General features: G+C 41.3%; 1 protein-coding gene across 3 annotated transcripts in view; it reads right to left on the bottom strand.

Annotated features, from left to right (window-relative positions):
- The window catches only part of TOX2 (TOX high mobility group box family member 2), a 131,129-nt gene extending 112,476 nt beyond the window's left edge, over window positions 1-18,653 (bottom strand). For 2 of the 3 annotated variants that reach the window (XM_040437557.1, XM_040437558.1), the window contains exon 1: window positions 18,409-18,653. In XM_040437557.1, coding sequence (XP_040293491.1) covers window positions 18,409-18,507 — 99 coding nt within the window. In that variant the 5' untranslated portion in view covers window positions 18,508-18,653. Of the gene's footprint in view, window positions 1-16,604; window positions 16,731-18,408 lie in introns of those variants that run through there. The other variant, XM_040437559.1, reaches the window with a different exon arrangement.
- Between the last annotated feature and the right edge of the window lie 711 nt (window positions 18,654-19,364).

Genomic DNA, 19,364 nt, shown 5'->3' with positions numbered 1-19,364 from the left:
TGTGGGACAAGTTACATCTCTGTCCGAAAGGAAGGGGTTAGGTCAAGAATTTGGCATGGGGGGGTGCTGTTCCAATTTTTTTTGCCTCAGGCAGCACGAAGGCTATGTGCTCCCCCACCCTTGGCCTCAAAGCACCGAGGGAAGGTGGCCCCAAGCTGAACCCTCACACCAGGGCCCATGAGCCTTTAGCTACCCCCTTGCCTAGTAGCCAACTTTTCTCAGATTTTAGAGTCTTTCGGCTCAAAGCAAAGTTACCACAGGACTGAGATTACAGAAGGAAGAAGCTAATTGTAGTAAAATCCATCATTGATAAAAGCAAACATTAAAACATTTAGAGATGTCTCACAACTCCAATCCCTGTGGTGTGTGTGTGGAGTAGACATACAGGCCACATCTCATTCACAGACCTCTGACCCAGATAATAATTTAAGCCTGATGCACCTTCTCATCCATCACGGTTCCTCTTCTTTTATTGTGGTTTCCCATTAGCTGGCCCTGTCCTAATTATCAGTCATGTATATCTCCTCTTATCAGCTGTCCCTCCATTTCCTGGACTGTCTCTCTCACTTCCCTCACTAATAATTTATGACCTGTAGAAGCAGGTTGTGCCAACTTCCTCTACAGGCCCAGCGGAAGGAGTGATCTCTGTATTCAGGCCTAGGATTACATGTGCAAAAATGTGAATAAGAAATAATCTCCACATTGTCCCATTCCAGCTCTGCTGTGTATTTCACTGGTGCCCAGGGTTGTAGCTATAGGGGTACAGATGTGGCAGTCATACTTGGGCCCTTGTGCCAACATACCACCCAACGTCAAAGAGGGACATCTACAGCTCATTGTGTAAAAGATCCAATCATTGGTCATTTCCTACTGTGTCAAGACAGTTGCAAGAAGTGGGGTGCACCGAGGACCCGTCAATATCATAACGGCAGCACCGGAGAATCGTTAAGATGGGTATACGTTCTGCCAATTTGTTTTTACAGCATGTGCAGCCCCTGTGTTGAAATACCCCTTTAACTATTAGCAGATAAATCAAATTATCTAATATAGAATTCTTAAAGGGGTTATCCAACCACAAAAATGCCCCCCCCCCCCCCAAATGCTCGGGCCCCTCACACAGATTGTACTTACCTCGCTCCCCGGGACCTACGTCGCTTCTGATGCCTGCACAGCCGCCGCTGCATCTCCCTGTCGTTTGGATCAAAACATCCAGCGTGGGGGGAGGGGGCAGCCAATAGCAGGCCGTGACGGGAACGAGCCTCCCTAGTCTCACCCACTATGCGATCCACACGACGGGGAGATGCAGCGGCGGCCGTGGAGGCATCAGAAGTGACGCGGGTGACGGGGACTGAGGAAATTACAATTTGTTCGAGTGGCCCAGGCATTTGGGGAGGGGGGCTTTTTTTTTCGGGTTGGATAACCCCTTTAAGGTCCACATTGGCCCAAATAATGAAAACAATGTAAGTTGCGGTATAATGACAGATTGATTGATATTACCAAGGTCAAAAAGAAGGACAAAGGGACTGGGGTCAAAAAGAGGTACTGTCCCTCAAAAACAGGGACACTAGGGGGGGCATGGTGCCAGAATGACCCTATGCGACATGAGACAACACCAATACACCATCTTCTTATGCGCCCTATTAGAGCAGTTTAAACTTACTGAGATGGGTGCCCAAACTCCCCACTAGTGACCTCAATCATCGTCATTGGATTCCTATAGATGTCCTGTCACCATATGAAATACATTGCTGTTCCTAACTTAGAGATTATGGCAGTCTCAACAGGGTGACTACTCCACAATCAGGCGCTTTAAGGAAAACCTACAACCTAAGTATAAAGATGTTCTGTGAATGGAGGTGGACTGTCTGTGGATTGGGGACTAGGGCAGTGTCTGATGGCCCATGGTACAGAGGGCAGAAAATAAAACTAAAGGGCTCATGTGGCCAGTAAAGTGCCTTTTACTGTGCAGTCCACCTCTGATATACATAGAGCTCTCTATACATGCCATACATTATGGGGGACATTTATTATTCCCCTACACTTCCACATTTTCTGGGGACTTAAAGTCGCAAATGTTGGCGCACATCATGTGTTTACAAAGATGTGCAACTTTTTGGAGGCTTTGTGGGCGGAGAGGGCGGGGCTTAGTATGTCGGGAACATTTATTAGATTTAATATCAGAGAACTGGTGTACATTATACCTGAATTCTACTCCAGCATCCTTGCTGGGGTAGATATCAGTTCTGGTGTATGGACCTGCATCTTCACTGTATTAACCCTAATAAGACAGGCACAATGTATGTTTGGGTTTATTCTGCCGAGTGAAATGACTCCTCTCTTGTTTAAATATGTGGCTCTGTTTCTGCAAAAAAATTTTTCCTTCCATATACTTATGAGGTCCTCAGTGCACCGAGGGGCAGGCCTAGGACTTTGGAACACCGATGTACCTCTGCCATCCCTCCTTAGCCACCCCCCTACTCTTGAATAACTGCACCAGGCATCTTCACTGTCTTCCTGCCTGACCCTGTAATCCTGCACATGAATCTTCAAGATGCTGAGATCTTAACTGTACATGTGCCGATTCATCTGTGCATACGTGGGATTAAAGGGTTAGGCAGAAAGACAGTGAGAATGTCTGGTCCTGTCACTAAGGGGAAGGGAGGAGTGGCTAAGGAGGAAGGTGGAGGTGCAGTGGTGCTCAAAGGAACTAGGCCGGCCCTTTGGTGCACCAAAGGATCTTATTAGAAAATGAAAGGAAGGACTAATTTCTCAAAAATAGAGCCATGGATTTGAACAAGAGAGGGGTCATTTCATTAACCAGGGTCACGCCTACAAGGCAGCAGGGTCCCTAAACCTAAAGTATTTCAATTACAAAGGTTATTTGAGATATGTGACATACAGTAGTGTTGGGGGGCAGGTCTATTTTTGATGGAACTTCTTTCCAGCCTAAGCTGGCTTCTTACAGATAACAACAGATGGCAGTCATATGCATAACTAATGCAGAAAATATATTACCCCATAAAAAAGACCAGAAGACGTTGCTGTATACTAGGCACATCAGACTTTGCCTCCCTTTATACAGTATTTGATATAACTATGCTGAAGCTCCATTGTGGTTCATTGCATCTGACTTTTATTCTGTTACTTGAACACAACATGAAATTTCTCCAGAACTTAGGAAAGTCTCGTTGGGTGTCTAACTAGAACACAAGTGTAATGTAGAGCGACTTGAGCTGGCACTAGACCAGGACGGGGAGCGAGGGCCTATAAGTCCCCTGTACCTTCTCTTATGCATAAAAAAGAGAAGCTTTCTAAAGCTTGGCTGAAATTTGATTTCTGTACTGAGCTGATAACAGAAAACTGAATTAAATTTCCCATGTAAACAGATGACGATACAATCACATTGAGTTCCCCAGAGTAAATCTTCTAATGGAAAGAAGAAAACGATCACATTTTTATCATGGATGAAATATGTTACAGACTCAATATGGGCGCCAGACACTCTCCTACGAGCTGCGACACATGGTAGCACGCACCCTGTTCACTATTGCTCCTGCTTAACTGTTCTCTGGTTGCAGGCATTTCCTATATACAGGTGACATCATTTATTAGGTTTCTTGTACTTAACCTTTACACAAACTCTACATTACTCAATACTACAGTGTATGTACATAAGGAATAACATTATATTATATGACTTGTATCTGGCTTTTTGTAGCAGTTTTCCCCGTGGCATGCTGAATGTCTAGTTTGTGCTTCTCGCAGAGATGCTGGGAGGGGACTAGCTACCATCCACTGAACACAGAAAATAGAGGAGAACTGCTTCCTAAACTTCTTTTATGCAGTCAAAAGCAATAGTTTTGATTTTTTTCCTCTCCAAATTTCAAAAACAATAATTTTTTTTTTATTCTCTCATCTACATAGCTGTATGACGGCTTGATTTTTGGGACAAGTTGTATTTTAATGGCACCATTTTTAGGTATATCTAATATATTATATTACTTAAAAAATTTGGGTTGTGAAAAAATTCTGCAGCTCTGCCATACTTATATAGGGTTTCGTTTTTACTGGTTTCACTGTGAGGTAAACTGACCTGTTAATTCTGTTCTATGGGCCGAAATGATTATTGAGATGCAAAATTAATATAGTTTTTGTTAAAGGGAATCTGCAGTTTGTTTTAACTGATGATCTATCCTCTGGATAGATCATCAGCATCTGACCGGCGGGGGTCCGACACCCGGGACCCCCGCCGATCAGCTGTTTGAGAAGGCATTGAAATGCCGGATCACTCGGGCCAGATCCAGCATTAATGTATTTCAATGGTAAAAAATGGCAAGTGTTCCGGAATTTCGGACGGAGATAAAACCGCAGCATGCTGTGGTATTATCTCCGTCCTGAAAAAGGCAAAAAAACTGAACTGAAGACATCCTGATGCATCGTGAACGGATTGCTCTCCATTCAGAATGCATTAGGATAAAACTGATCAGTTATTTTCCGGTATTGAGCCCCTAGGACGGAACTCAATGCCGGAAAAGAATAACGTTAGTGTGAAAGTACCCTAAGGCAAGTTTAAAATCTGCGGCTGTGCTCTCTGGCAGGCTGTTTCGGCAAAGAATGTTGGGAGTTGGCTAGACAGAAACCACTGTGCGTCAAATCTCCGCTAGATCCCACTATAGTCAATGGGGTCCAGTGGACAGGCGCTGCCGGAACAGCCTGCCAGAGAAGCCAGCCGCAAATGTGAAACTAGCCTACGTTTTTAAAAACTTTGCTCAACCGTTGTGTACATTTTTTAAGGCCCCTTTGGGGACTTGAACCTGCAATTGTTTGATCTCTTTTACTGCTGTACTGTACTATTTATAATACATTGTATAGGGATTTTACATAGGATACTATTACATACTGCAAGAGGCAGGGAGTAATAGAGGGATTAGCATGGCAGGCTTGGCTGCCTCCAAAACTCACCTGGCTGTTATGCCACCTGCTAGGCATTCGCTGGGTGCCAATAAGAGAACAGAGGGGCTCCCTCACCCTGTCTATCCATTCAGATGCAATGCTCGCTGTTGTGACTGCAGCATCTGGGGGGTTTAAATGCTGGGCCTGGCATTATGTTTGAATTATAATAAATTTTTATATCATTATGAATTATAATATGCTTGCAATAAAAGCTACACAAGACCAAGCCCACCCTATTTGATTTATCTTTTTATAAGGTTTAAGCCATTTTTTTTAAATTATTTTTAGGCTCAGTGTTGCTGTTTTACCTGTTGAAAAAACACAGAGCTGTAATTTCCCCAACGGTACATAAACAATGACAAGAAGACAATGGGCCAGTGGAAGCAGATTATAAAACATGTAAAATGTCAATATAATAAAACAATGTGACCTGGAAATGATCCAACAAGTAATCCTCTAGCATTTGCATCAGTTGAAAAAAATGGCATCAGCTTTATCTATCTATCTGTCTATCTATCTATCTATCTATCTATCTATCTATCTATCTATCTATCTCATTTCTATCGATCTACATATCTATCACTATTATTATTATTATTGTGATATATTATATTATTGTCTTATTGTTGATATATTTTGTTTTTTGTATATTCAACTATAAATAAATAAAAACTATGGGCACATCTATTCCTCGAAGTGCTATGTGCATTACATTTCAGTTAGCTTCTTGGTGAACTGCAAGCAAGCTGACAAAATCACAGTTGGTCATCAGTTTCTAAGAATTCAGGTTCTGCTAATACACTTGACATGCTTTCCTGATTCCAAAATGGCTGCCATGACTGAAAAGAAAATTGCCAATATCTCTGTACGTAAATGAAACATAACCGCCAAACTTGGACTGCTGCATTTACTAATATACTTGTATGATAGACATATTTTAGGAGGAAATACACTTTAAAGGGGGTTGTGCAGGAATGAGGGGGGTGGAGTTTTGGCAAACCCCCCATTCTGCCAGATGTATAAAGGAAAGATTACTTACCTGCTTCCCGCTCCTTCTCCTGCAGGCCTGCAATGCTCCTCTGGCCTCCATCGATGTCAACATCTGGTTTGACATCGCAGCAGCCAATCACTGGCTGCTGTGTTGACCAGATCCCCTTACATCATATGATGATTTGTTATGACGTAAGGGGAGGTGGTCACCGCCATCGCCAATGATTTGCTGCTGTGATGTCAAACCAGATGTTGACATCGATGGAGCCCAGTGGATCATTGTAGGCCAGGAGAAGGAGCCGGTGACGGGAAGCCGGTAATTCATCTTTCTTTTCCTGTGTGGGACACAGGAAATAGTATGAGATGACCAATCACTGGCAGAGGCAGATTACTGCTGTGGCCAGTGATTGGCTGAGTGGTCATCTCCTACTATTTCATGTGTGTCCAGCCATGGCCAGGATGTGGAGACTAGCAGGTCACTGTAAGTGTCGGAACAGTATCTATTCTTTTATTTTTTTTACCCCATTCTGAGCACTTTACTAAAATTTTGCGTCATTGGAATAGTGCATAGAAAGGATAGAACTGGTAAGGGGCAGGGTTGGACTGGCCCACCAGAATGCCAGAGGATCCAAGCTCTGACACAATAATGGGCCACTTATAATACAGGGCCCCTGAGGTCTAGCAAAAGATCATTTGGAACTGACCTTGGAACCAAGGACCACCAGATATCCTATTGAGGACTCTTTCACGTCAGCATTATTTATTTCCATTCTTCTAATCCGTTTATTATAGGAGCGGATTCGACACATAAGGAACAGAGCCTAACAGATGACATTGACTATAATGGAATCCATTCAGTTTCTGTTTGGTAGAACTTTTTTTTTATTTTAGAGGAGAAAAAAGTTTTGCATGCAGGAACTTTCTCTCCATTTTATATTTTTTTTTTACAAACTCTGTGATGGAGCCTCCCACCTTATAGAATGTTAACAAAAAATAACTTAAATGGGCACATGTTCTGTATACACAGGGTAGGCCCCGAGAATCATTTCCTCTGTGGGGCTCAAGGAACTTAGTCTGATTCTGGTAAGTGGTAAGGCTTCATGCACACGGCCGTTGACCGGCTGTGGCCGTATTGCGGCCCGCAAACAGCGGGTCCGCAATATGCAGGCACCGCCGTGTGCTCCCCGCATCATGGATGCGGACCTATGAGGACCTATGCGGACCCATGCAATCCGGAGCTGCGGTGCAGAACTGTGGCACCGAAGCACTACGGAGTGCTTCCGTGATGTTTCTGTCTGTGGCCCCACACCGCAAAAAAATTGAACATGTTATTTTTTTTTGCAGTGTGGACAGATCATGGACCCATTCAAGTTGAATGGGTGTCGATCTGTCCCGGCCGCAGCACGGATGTTGCCTGTGTATTAGGGGCTGCAAATTGCGGTCCCCAATGCACAGAACAGCCACACAACGGCTGTGTGCATGAGGCCTAAGGCTGTTTTTTTTTTTTTTTGCAGAGACGGACACAACTGACTGGTTCAACGCCCATAGCACTAAATAAAAAAATACCCTAGCATGCAGTGTTTTTTGATGCTCCAGATGATAATGAACGATCCCATACAAGATCGGACTGAGGTTCCTTGGATCCACCATTGGAAATTATTCTTGGGGCCCAACCCTCATATCATCTATAAAGTCTTGTAGGTTTTGAGCCAAGGAAATACTGTAACCCTAGTGACAAGTGATTGGCTCCAAAGGCAGCTTCAAATATTTAGTTTTTTCCTGGACTTTTGTGGCCCACTATGGTATGGGAGCCTAGATCCACTGGAGGATCCTCTGGTACTCTGGTGGGCCAGTCTGACACTGATCCCTTAGGCCCCTTTCACACGGGCGAGATTTCTGCGCAGGTGCAATGCGTGAGGTGAACGCATTGCACCCGCACTGAATCTGGACCCATTCATTTCTATGGGGCTGTGCACATCAGCGGTGATTTTCACGCATCACTTGTGTGTTGCATGAAAATCGCAGCATGCTTTATATTCTGCGTTTTTCACGCAACGCAGGCCCCATAGAAGTGAATGGGGCCGCGCAAAAATTGCAAGCATCCGCAAGCAAGTGTGGATGCGTAGCGATTTTCATGCATGGTTGCTAGGTGACGATCGGGCTGGGAACCCGATCTGTATTATTTTCCCTTATAACATGGTTATAAGGGAAAATAATAGCATTCTGAATACAGAATGCAAAGTAAAATAGTGATGGAGGGGTTAAAAATAAAAAAAAATAACTCACCGAGTCCATTTGATCGCGTAGTTGCGGATCTCTGTCTTCTTCTGTAATGTTGAGCTGCCGGCTAAGGACCTGTGGTGACGTCACATCACATGATCCAATCACATGGTCCCTCACCATGATGAACCATGTGATTGTACCATGTGATGAGCACAGTGACGTCACCACAGGTCTTTTGTCAGGTCCTGAAGATAGAACAGAGACCGGCAGCTATGGAGCAGGTAAGTTAACTTATTTTTTTTTTAACCCCTCCATCCCTAATTTACTATAACCATGTTATAAGGGAAAATTATAAAATCTACACAACACCTAACCCAAACCTGAACTTCAGTGATGAAGTCCGGGTTTGGGTCTGGGTACCAAACATGCCGATTTTTCTCACGCGGGTGCAAAATGCATTAAAACGCTTTGCACTCGCGCGGAAAAATCACGCATTTTACCGCAACGCACCCGCATCTTTTCGGGCCCTCACACGCCACGCTCGTGTGAAAGAGGCCTTAGAAAACTATGGGATCAGTTCTAGATTCAGTTTGCCTTTGGGGGAAAACTGAGTCCGACTGCTAGATACATGTGAAGAGGCCCTAAGCAAGAATTTATTATATATATATATACTGTATATATATTTTTGGAAGCTTTTAAAATGTAACTTTTTTTTTACCCAAAATTGGATATTTGTTTATCCCTTTAGCTGAATTCTTTCTCTGACTTTACGGCATAGCACACCAGGAACACTATTAGCTTTTTTTCTGAAAATAAATTTCATGGAAGATGACATTGGAGTAGCATGTGACAAATGGCAATGTGATTTCATTAATTCTTAAAGGAAGACAACATGTCATCCAGGGTAAAACAAGCTGCTCCCGTGATCGATTCTCATAGTAACTACAGTATATACACATTCTGCAATGCATGGAAAATAACAAGTTGACATCACAAGGCGATATACATGTACACTGACTATATACAGTGCTGCCCATAATTATTCATACCCCTGGCAAATTTTGACTTAAAGTTACTTTTATTCAACCAGCAAGTAATTTTTTGACGGGAAATGACATAGGTGTCTCCCAAAAGATAATAAGACGATGTCCAAGAGGCATTATTGTGGAAAAAAACATTTCTCAGCTTTTATTTACATTTGAGCAAAAAATACAAGATGTTCCGCACTGTGGAAAATCTCAGAGGACGTGGTCGGAAGCCAAAAGTGACACCTGTGCTGGCCAGGAGGATAGTTAGAGAGGTGAAAAAGAATCCACAGATCACCACCAAGGCCATCCTGGTGAATCTGGGCTCTGCTGGTGGCAATGTGTCAAGGCAGACAATCCAACGGACACTGCACAATGCAGACCAAGAAAGCTCATCTGGACAAAGAAGAAGAAGTCTTCAACCCAAAGAACACCATCCCCACTGTCAAACATGGTGGTGGGAACCTAATGCTTTGGGGGTGTTTTTCAGCCAATGGACCAGGGAACCTAATCACAGTAAACGGCACCATGAAAAAAGAGCAATACATGAGGATTCTCAACGACAACATCAGGCAGTCTGCAGGGAAACTTGGCCTTGGGCACCAGTGGACATTTCAGCATGACAATGACCCAAAACACACGGCAAAAGTGGTGAAGAAATGGTTAGCAGACAACAACATTAACGTTTTGGAGTAGCCCAGCCAGAGTCCAGACTTGAATCCAATTGAGAATCTGTGGAGGGAGCTAAAGATCAGGGTGATGGTAAGAAGACCCTCCGACCTGAAAGATTTGGAGCTCATTGCTAAAGATGAATGGGCAAAAATACCTGTGGAGACATGCAAAAAGCTGGTCTGCAATTATAGGAAGCGTTTATTGCTGTAATAGCCAATAAAGGCTTTTCTATTGATTTTTGAGAAGAGTATGAATAATTTTGGATTGGACACTTTTTGCTCAATTGTAAATAAAAGCTGAGAAATGTTTTTTTTCCACAATAATGCCTTTTGTACATCGTCTTATTATCTTTTGGGAGACACCTATGTCATTTCCTGTCAAAAAATTACTTGATGGTTGAATAAAAGTAACTTTAAGTCAAAATTTGCCAGCGGTATGAATAATTATTGGCAGCACTGTATACCTGATGTCTCTAACTTCCACCTTTCTGCATCAAGACCATACAGAAGCTAAAACTGAGATTTGCACCACATTGTGTTAAATCCCACTTTGCTGAACTAATGGAGGAGAGAATTTGTAATGTTCTTTTCATATTCATTCATACAAACTGTCAGTTCCCTTACTTGATCCCACTTAGACCCATTTGCTGCTTCCCAAGCTCAGGCATAAAATGAGGTGGGATAAAGCATGGCTGCTTTCTTTTGTCTTTCAAAAACAGCGCCTCTCTAGTCTATGGGCTATGCCCGGTATTGCAGCTCAGCTCCATTCACTTTAATGTAGCTGAGCTGCAGTACCAGACACAGCCCACAGATAAAAATGGCATTGGTTTCCTAATTTCGCACCGCCCATTTAAACACCCTGTTAGCGCTCCTCTTCAGGTTTCATAGAAAATTAGGTTACGGGTCTTATTTTTTTTCAATAAATGGTAAAAAAACAAAACACAAAATAATAGATAATTAATTTACACTTGGCTAAGGCACAGATCCCGAATAAATGGACGTGCTGTGTTCTCTTTACGGTCTGGCTAATAAAATGCTTTCTAGAAAAACTATAGGCAACAGGTGCACAATATGAACAGCCATGGAGCGATAAGCTGGCAGCGTGCCCTATTTGCTTTAGAAATATCTGTGCCCCCCTCATCCCTACAAGCAGATGTTTTATGGGTCACAGAATATCCACGGTACAGCCAGTTGCCCAACCACAGGCCTTTGTTTATTGAACTTTCTAATTAACACCAAATTAGCCAATTAACTAAACTCCGTATTATAGCAAAAGACAGCTCGCCTTAAACGAGGATACCAAATCCTAAGCCCCCTTAATTCCCAAAAAGCTTCCAGGCCGAGATATTTGATATTTTCTTGCTAATAGCTCAAAAAAAGCAGAACATTGAACACAAGGTTTAATTTTTCTTCCTAATCCAGGAACGACAAACCAATTTCACTCAATGTGCTATCTCTCTGACCTACCAAAGTGCGGAGCTGAAGCAGGGGCCACAGTGGCACCAAGTGGACATTCTCAGTACTGCAATAATAACATTGAATTCACTCTTTACATGTCAGTGGATAGACTGCATGACAATTTGCCTGTCTGGATGCTTATCTAATAGCAAATGGCATTGAGGATGATAATTAATCTAACAATTAGTGTTGTATAATCGGAGACAGGTGGAACTAGTCTCTTGTTTCAACCTATGTAACTATGAGGATATCTTTGTGTGCACAGTGGTTCAGTATGTACAGCTGTAGATGTATTAACAATAGTGGGGCTTATCCTCTAATACACAGCATAGGGAGAGAGGACCCATGGGCTGGGTTGGTGACCCTAACATATTTTGAATGCATTTCAGAAACCTCTTATATCTGATTAGTATGTATGATCCAAAAAAAGGATTTACGGTATGTATATATAGTCAAGCTGCGTGATTGATTTGTAAATGAAAAGTGTAATTGGATAGTCTAAAAGTTTCTCCCCCCCAGCATTCTTTATGAATACCAGTGAGGACCATATTTAGGCACCTAGAACGTGGCACATTGTGTGGGGAAGGTGCTCCTAAGATGCTGCCTCCATCCTGGGTAAAGGCCTGGCTTTTTATACACCCTTAATAATAATATGAATGTAAATCTAGATGAGCTTATATGTGCTGCCTTCATTGTATCATTTCAGTTTCCTATACTTGCCAAGATGAAATTGTACACTCAGTCTGAATGTAAGAATCTTGTTACCATGCGCTATATACAGCCATATACAACCATGTGCTATATACAGCCATGTATAACCATGTACTATATACAGCTATGTATAACCGTGTACTATATACAACCACGTATAACCATGTACTATATACAGCCATATACAACCATGTGCTATATACAGCTATATACAACCATGTACTATATACAGCCATGTACTATCTACAGCCATGTATAACCATGTACTATATACAGCCATGTATAACCATGTACTATATACAGCCATATACAACCATGTACTATATACAGCCATATACAACCATGTACTATATACAGCCATGTACTATCTACAGCCATGTATAACCATGTACTATATACAGCCATGTACTATATACAGCCATATACAACCATGTGCTATATACAGCCATGTATAACCATGTATTATATACAGCCATGTACTATCTACAGCCATGTATAACCATGTACTATATACAGCCATGTACTATCTACAGCCATGTATAACCATGTACTATATACAACCATGTGCTATATACAGCCATGTATAACCATGTACTATATACAGCCATGTATAACCATGTACTATATACAGCCATATACAACCATGTACTATATACAGCCATGTACTATCTACAGCCATGTACTATATACAACCACGTATAACCATGTACTATATACAGCCATGTATAACCATGTACTATATACAGCCATGTACTATCTACAGCCATGTACTATATACAACCACGTATAACCATGTGCTATATACAGCCATGTATAACCATGTACTATATACAACCACGTATAACCATGTACTATATACAGCCATGTACTATATACAACCACGTATAACCATGTACTATATACAGCCATGTACTATCTACAGCCATGTATAACCATGTACTATATACAGTCATGAACTACATACAGCCATGTATAACCATGTACTATATACAGCCATATGCAACCATGTACTATATACAGCTATGTATAACCGTGTACTATATACAGCCATGTACTATCTACAGCCACGTATAACCATGTACTATATACAGCCATGAACTACATACAGCCATGTATAACCATGTACTATATACAGCCATTTACAACCATGTACTATATACAGCCATATACAACCATGTACTATATACAGCCATGTATAACCGTGTACTATATACAACCATGTACTACATACAGCCATATACAACCATGTACTATATACAGCCATATACAACCATGTACTATATACAGCCATGTATAACCGTGTACTATATACAGCCATATACAACCATGTACTATATACAGCCATGTATAACCGTGTACTATATACAACCATGTACTATATACAGCCATGTAAAGCCATGTATTATATACAACCATGTACTATATACAGCTATGTATAACCGTGTACTATATACAGCCATATACAACCATGTACTATATACAGCCATGTACTATCTACAGCCATGTATAACCGTGTACTATATACAGCCATGTATAGCCGTGTACTATATACAACCGTGTACTATATACAGCTATGTATAACCGTGTACTATATACAGCCATATACAACCATGTACTATATACAGCCATGTATAACCGTGTACTATCTACAGCCATGTATAACCATGTACTATATACAGCCATATACAACCATGTGCTATATACAGCCATATACAACCATGTACTATATACAGCCATATACAACCATGTACTATATACAGCCATGTATAACCATGTACTATATACAGCCATATACAACCATGTACTATATACAGCCATATACAACCATGTACTATATACAGCCATGTATAACCGTGTACTATCTACAGCCATGTATAACCATGTACTATATACAGCCATATACAACCATGTGCTATATACAGCCATATACAACCATGTACTATATACAGCCATATACAACCATGTGCTATATACAGCCATATACAACCATGTACTATATACAGCCATATACAACCATGTGCTATATACAGCCATATACAACCATGTACTATATACAGCCATATACAACCATGTACTATATACAGCCATGTATAACCATGTACTATATACAGCTATGTATAACCATGTACTATATACAACCACGTATAACCATGTACTATATACAGCCATGTACTATATACAACCACGTATAACCATGTACTATATACAGCCATGTACTATATACAGCTATGTATAACCGTGTACTATATACAGCCATGTACTATCTACAGCCACGTATAACCATGTACTATATACAGCCATGAACTACATACAGCCATGTATAACCATGTACTATATACAGCCATTTACAACCATGTACTATATACAGCCATATACAACCATGTACTATATACAGCCATGTATAACCGTGTACTATATACAACCATGTACTACATACAGCCATATACAACCATGTACTATATACAGCCATATACAACCATGTACTATATACAGCCATGTATAACCGTGTACTATATACAGCCATATACAACCATGTACTATATACAGCCATGTATAACCGTGTACTATATACAACCATGTACTATATACAGCCATGTAAAGCCATGTATTATATACAACCATGTACTATATACAGCTATGTATAACCGTGTACTATATACAGCCATATACAACCATGTACTATATACAGCCATGTACTATCTACAGCCATGTATAACCGTGTACTATATACAGCCATGTATAGCCGTGTACTATATACAACCGTGTACTATATACAGCTATGTATAACCGTGTACTATATACAGCCATATACAACCATGTACTATATACAGCCATGTATAACCGTGTACTATCTACAGCCATGTATAACCATGTACTATATACAGCCATATACAACCATGTGCTATATACAGCCATATACAACCATGTACTATATACAGCCATATACAACCATGTACTATATACAGCCATGTATAACCATGTACTATATACAGCCATATACAACCATGTACTATATACAGCCATATACAACCATGTACTATATACAGCCATGTATAACCGTGTACTATCTACAGCCATGTATAACCATGTACTATATACAGCCATATACAACCATGTGCTATATACAGCCATATACAACCATGTACTATATACAGCCATATACAACCATGTGCTATATACAGCCATATACAACCATGTACTATATACAGCCATATACAACCATGTGCTATATACAGCCATATACAACCATGTACTATATACAGCCATATACAACCATGTACTATATACAGCCATGTATAACCATGTACTATATACAGCCATGTATAACCATGTACTATATACAACCATGTATAACCGTGTAGTATATACAGCCTTGGAAATCAGTTTCTTGTACAACATAAACTTTCCTTACAAGACCGTGGGTGTCATTTATCAAAAGTCATCTTTGCCCAATGCTTTCGTTTCTGCTGCAAATCCACCTGAAACTGTAGCATCTGCAAATGATTTCTGACTAGGTGTACTTGAGGGGAGGAAACGGTCTGTTGGTGAATCATTGGTGAAAATGGCGCAATTGCTTTAATAAATAAGGCGCTCACTTTATTTGATACAGTCCGTGAGAAAGTGACTAATATACACTATATCTAGCAGCCTGTACACGTAGATCTAGATACATATGTACACATCATCCAACGTAAATATTTAAACAAGTATATTTCTATATGCCGATAATGACAAAACACATATTTATTTAATCTATTTAAACCTAGATTGATAAATAGATACAAAGGAATGTATCAATCTCTATTCATAGTGTAGAGCGTATTTCTATATATATTATGTAAAGATCGATAGATATACATATAGATAACGTATATATACTGTAGGTGAACATGCAGACACGTCTACAGACATAGGCATACATGGAGGCTAGTCAGCGGCTCGCACCCCTGGAGCAGAGGACTGTTCCCTCTCCTGCAGCTTTGTTTATTCGCAGGGCAGGCACTGTAACTGGGGCTGACATCAATGTAAACCGAGGTATTTCCAGTCCTTGTAACTTTTGTTCTGACACAAAGGCCCTGTGATGATCTGTCGCCATGAGACTAACTCCGCACCCCTAACAGCCTCAATGGCCACTACAGTCCATAGGATGCTATTAGGACTTGTTGGTCGTCCTTTTTTATTTTTTTTCTTCTTGTGTGAAAGAAGTCGAGAACTGTCCACTTTGTGCCGATGAAGGACACTGGATGAGGTTAGCCTCCTAAAACGAACACTGGAGAGGTACAAGGGCTAAGGGTATCCTTCCTGATACAATGTGCTGTGCCCGGTTTCTACAGGACTGGAGGGTGACCTGCCAAGTTATAGTTACAGTGCCCAAACAAAGGATACATTCAGCCCTGCTACATCTGTGTATAATAAATAGAATGCATACATAAACCTGGTAAAATACGTATAGAGTACAAGCTGATCCCCCCCCCCTCACCGTACATAACAGTATATTGTACATAAAGAACAACCACGCTACAATGTAGCTCATTTGCAAAATAAAGGTATCATTTAATAAAGCAATACTCACCCTAAGATACTTGTCTAAAATCCGGAACATGGCAAGTGATGGCAGATCCAGCAGCGTGAATGCCCTCTATTATTTAGAACACCTCTGGCACGTCTGCCTATATGCACTGCAAGTTTACTGTGAACCCAACTACCACATAAATGAGGACATTTTCCTGTTAGATGCCGCACCATAATATCTGACATCTCAAATTGTTTTCCTCAATTGTGTGTCAGCTCCCCTCAGCTCTATAAAAAGATACAATGCGGGAGGACAGGATTATTTCTTTTTTTTTTTTTTTTTTTAGTTTTATTTTTTTGCCTGGGATTGAAGGGGTTAAATGCAATCACATTTCCATACACATGGAACTGAAGGCGTGATCTTATAATCATTTATTTTTAATGGCCGGAGAAGGGAGGGGTGGTTGGACAAGGCTAGGAATGGTTTTGGGGGGATTTGGAAGTGGGAAGGACAAAAAGTGTAGCCAATGGCAGTCAATGAGAGGAGTTGTAAGGTGTTTGTATTCCTTAGGAATGATCTCAACCAACCATGCCTGGTGTCTCAAGAACTTGTCACCTGTTCGGAGCTAAGGGAATGACACATTGGGAGTCATAGAAAGGTTAGCATGCCAGACCTTGATGAATTTATGGCGACCAACACAACTACCTCCATTTCTTTGAATTAATGGTGGACACCAAATCTGCTTCTGTGAATTCATAGTGGTCTCCAATTCTGCTTCTGTCTCTATGAGGTTATGGTGGTTACCATTTCTACTTCTATAAATTTTTAGTGGCCAGCAAATTTACTTAGTTAAATTTATGATGTCGAACAAATCTACTTCTATGGCTTCATGGTGGCCACCACAATTTCTTTGACTTTTATGGATTCATGGTGGACACCACAACTACCTTTAGAGTACATATGTAAATTCATGGTGACCATCTATTTACCCTTACATCTACCCATTCATGATATGCATATCCACGATGTGTCCATCGATTAATTCATGGAGAACACAACTATAGCTGACAGCACATCTACCCATACCTCCCACAATTCATAGTGGTCATCCATCACATCTACCCATACCTTTTTTCATTCATAGTGGGCATCACAACTTTCTGAACCTATCTGAATTTATGCTGGTTGTCAAAACTACTTATACCTCCGTGAAGTCATAGTGGTCATTACAAGTCCCTCTGATGACACCACAGCATCTGCACGCTGCATAATATGATGTAGCGTAACGTATGTTCCTACAATCATGTGTAGGACAACATGGTACAATGTGACATCTGAGGAGCAGTAAATGTCCTGTGCAAGACTTGACGTTGAGGGAAGTTTGCCAGTAATTTGACTGGTTCCCTAAGTGCTTGTGACAAGATCTACACACAGAGGACATTTTGGCAATGGTCGGGTTAAACAAGCATCCCTTGCCTGATTGCACAACCTGCACTTCCTTGCTGCTGTCATCCCAAGTACTACACTCTGTCCTGCAAGTTCAGAGCATGCAGCAAGCTAGAACCTGGTTCTCCAAACACCATGTACCCTCCAGTCAAATACCCAGATGTAGTAGAGTGGACCAGACCAGCAAGTGGCGTGTCAGCCTGGTCATGTCACAGTGCCAACCAACTTCTCACTGGCAAACTCTTTCTTTCTAAAGATCTGGTTCAGCTTCCATCCCGGGGCACCACTGGGCACACAAAGTTGCCATCCACCACTGGCCTTAACCCTTTCCCACTCAATCAGCAATAAGAGCAAGCAGTTGAATAAGAGCAGAGCAATTGCTACGAGCAGATGTGGCAGCAGAGTGTCAACACTGTACCTTGTTGCAGTGATAAAAGTCCAGGGGGCTGAGGCAGGTGGGGTCTGTAGATAAGGTGCCCACGCTGGTGGGGGCAGGAGGGTAGAACCTAACGTCCATCACAAGGCGGCCGGAGGGGCATTAAAGCAGCTTGATGTTTTGTGTAAATTTTTTTAAATTCTCTTCTTCAGGCTCCTGTGTGAGCTGCACTGCCTCTTGCTGAGTGTGTGTGTGTATGTGTGTGTGATAGAGGGAGGGAGGCTGTGTCTATTGTTTGAAACAACAAGACAGAGAGGGAGAGAGAGAGGAGGGAGAGGGAAGGGTGGGGGGGTTGGGCATCATTTATTCTCCTTCTCTCAAACATCCGTTCTGTGGTCTCTCTCTTTCTCTCACTCACTATTTTCAACCCCCTCTCTCTTTTCTCTCTTGTTCTTGTTCCCAGGCCTCTCTCCCCACTCTCTCTCTCTTTCCCTCTTTTCACTCTCCCTCCTTCTCCTATTCTTTTTATTAACTCTTTCCTACCCTCCGCCTCCCTTGTAACAGCTCCTCTGCCATTCTTTATTCTGCTGTTATATTCCTCGCCTTGCCCATTGGCATGCTAATAGTTAATGATACTTAGTCACAGAGCTTACAGTTCATTATCCGGAATGTGTATCACTGTTATCACTTTAATGCGCGCCTCCCCATTAACACCTGCAGTACTGCATAGATTACAGGACAATGTAAATGATTTCCCCTCCCCCATCCCTTCTCAGAACCTATCTATCTATCTATCTATCTATCTATCTATCTAATCTATCATACGTACATGACTATATCTATCTATCTATCTATTATCTATCTATCTATCTATCTATCTATCTATCTATCTATCTATCTCATATCTATCTATCTATCTATCTATCTATCTCTCTCATATCTATCTACCTATCTATCTATCTATCTATCTATCTATCTATCTATCTATCTATCTATCT

The sequence above is a fragment of the Bufo bufo genome, chromosome 6, assembly GCF_905171765.1.
Source record: "Bufo bufo chromosome 6, aBufBuf1.1, whole genome shotgun sequence".
Lineage (NCBI taxonomy): Eukaryota > Metazoa > Chordata > Amphibia > Anura > Bufonidae > Bufo > Bufo bufo.
The sequence above is the reverse complement of the archived record's forward strand: the minus strand, read 5'-3'. Positions and strand labels throughout refer to the sequence as shown.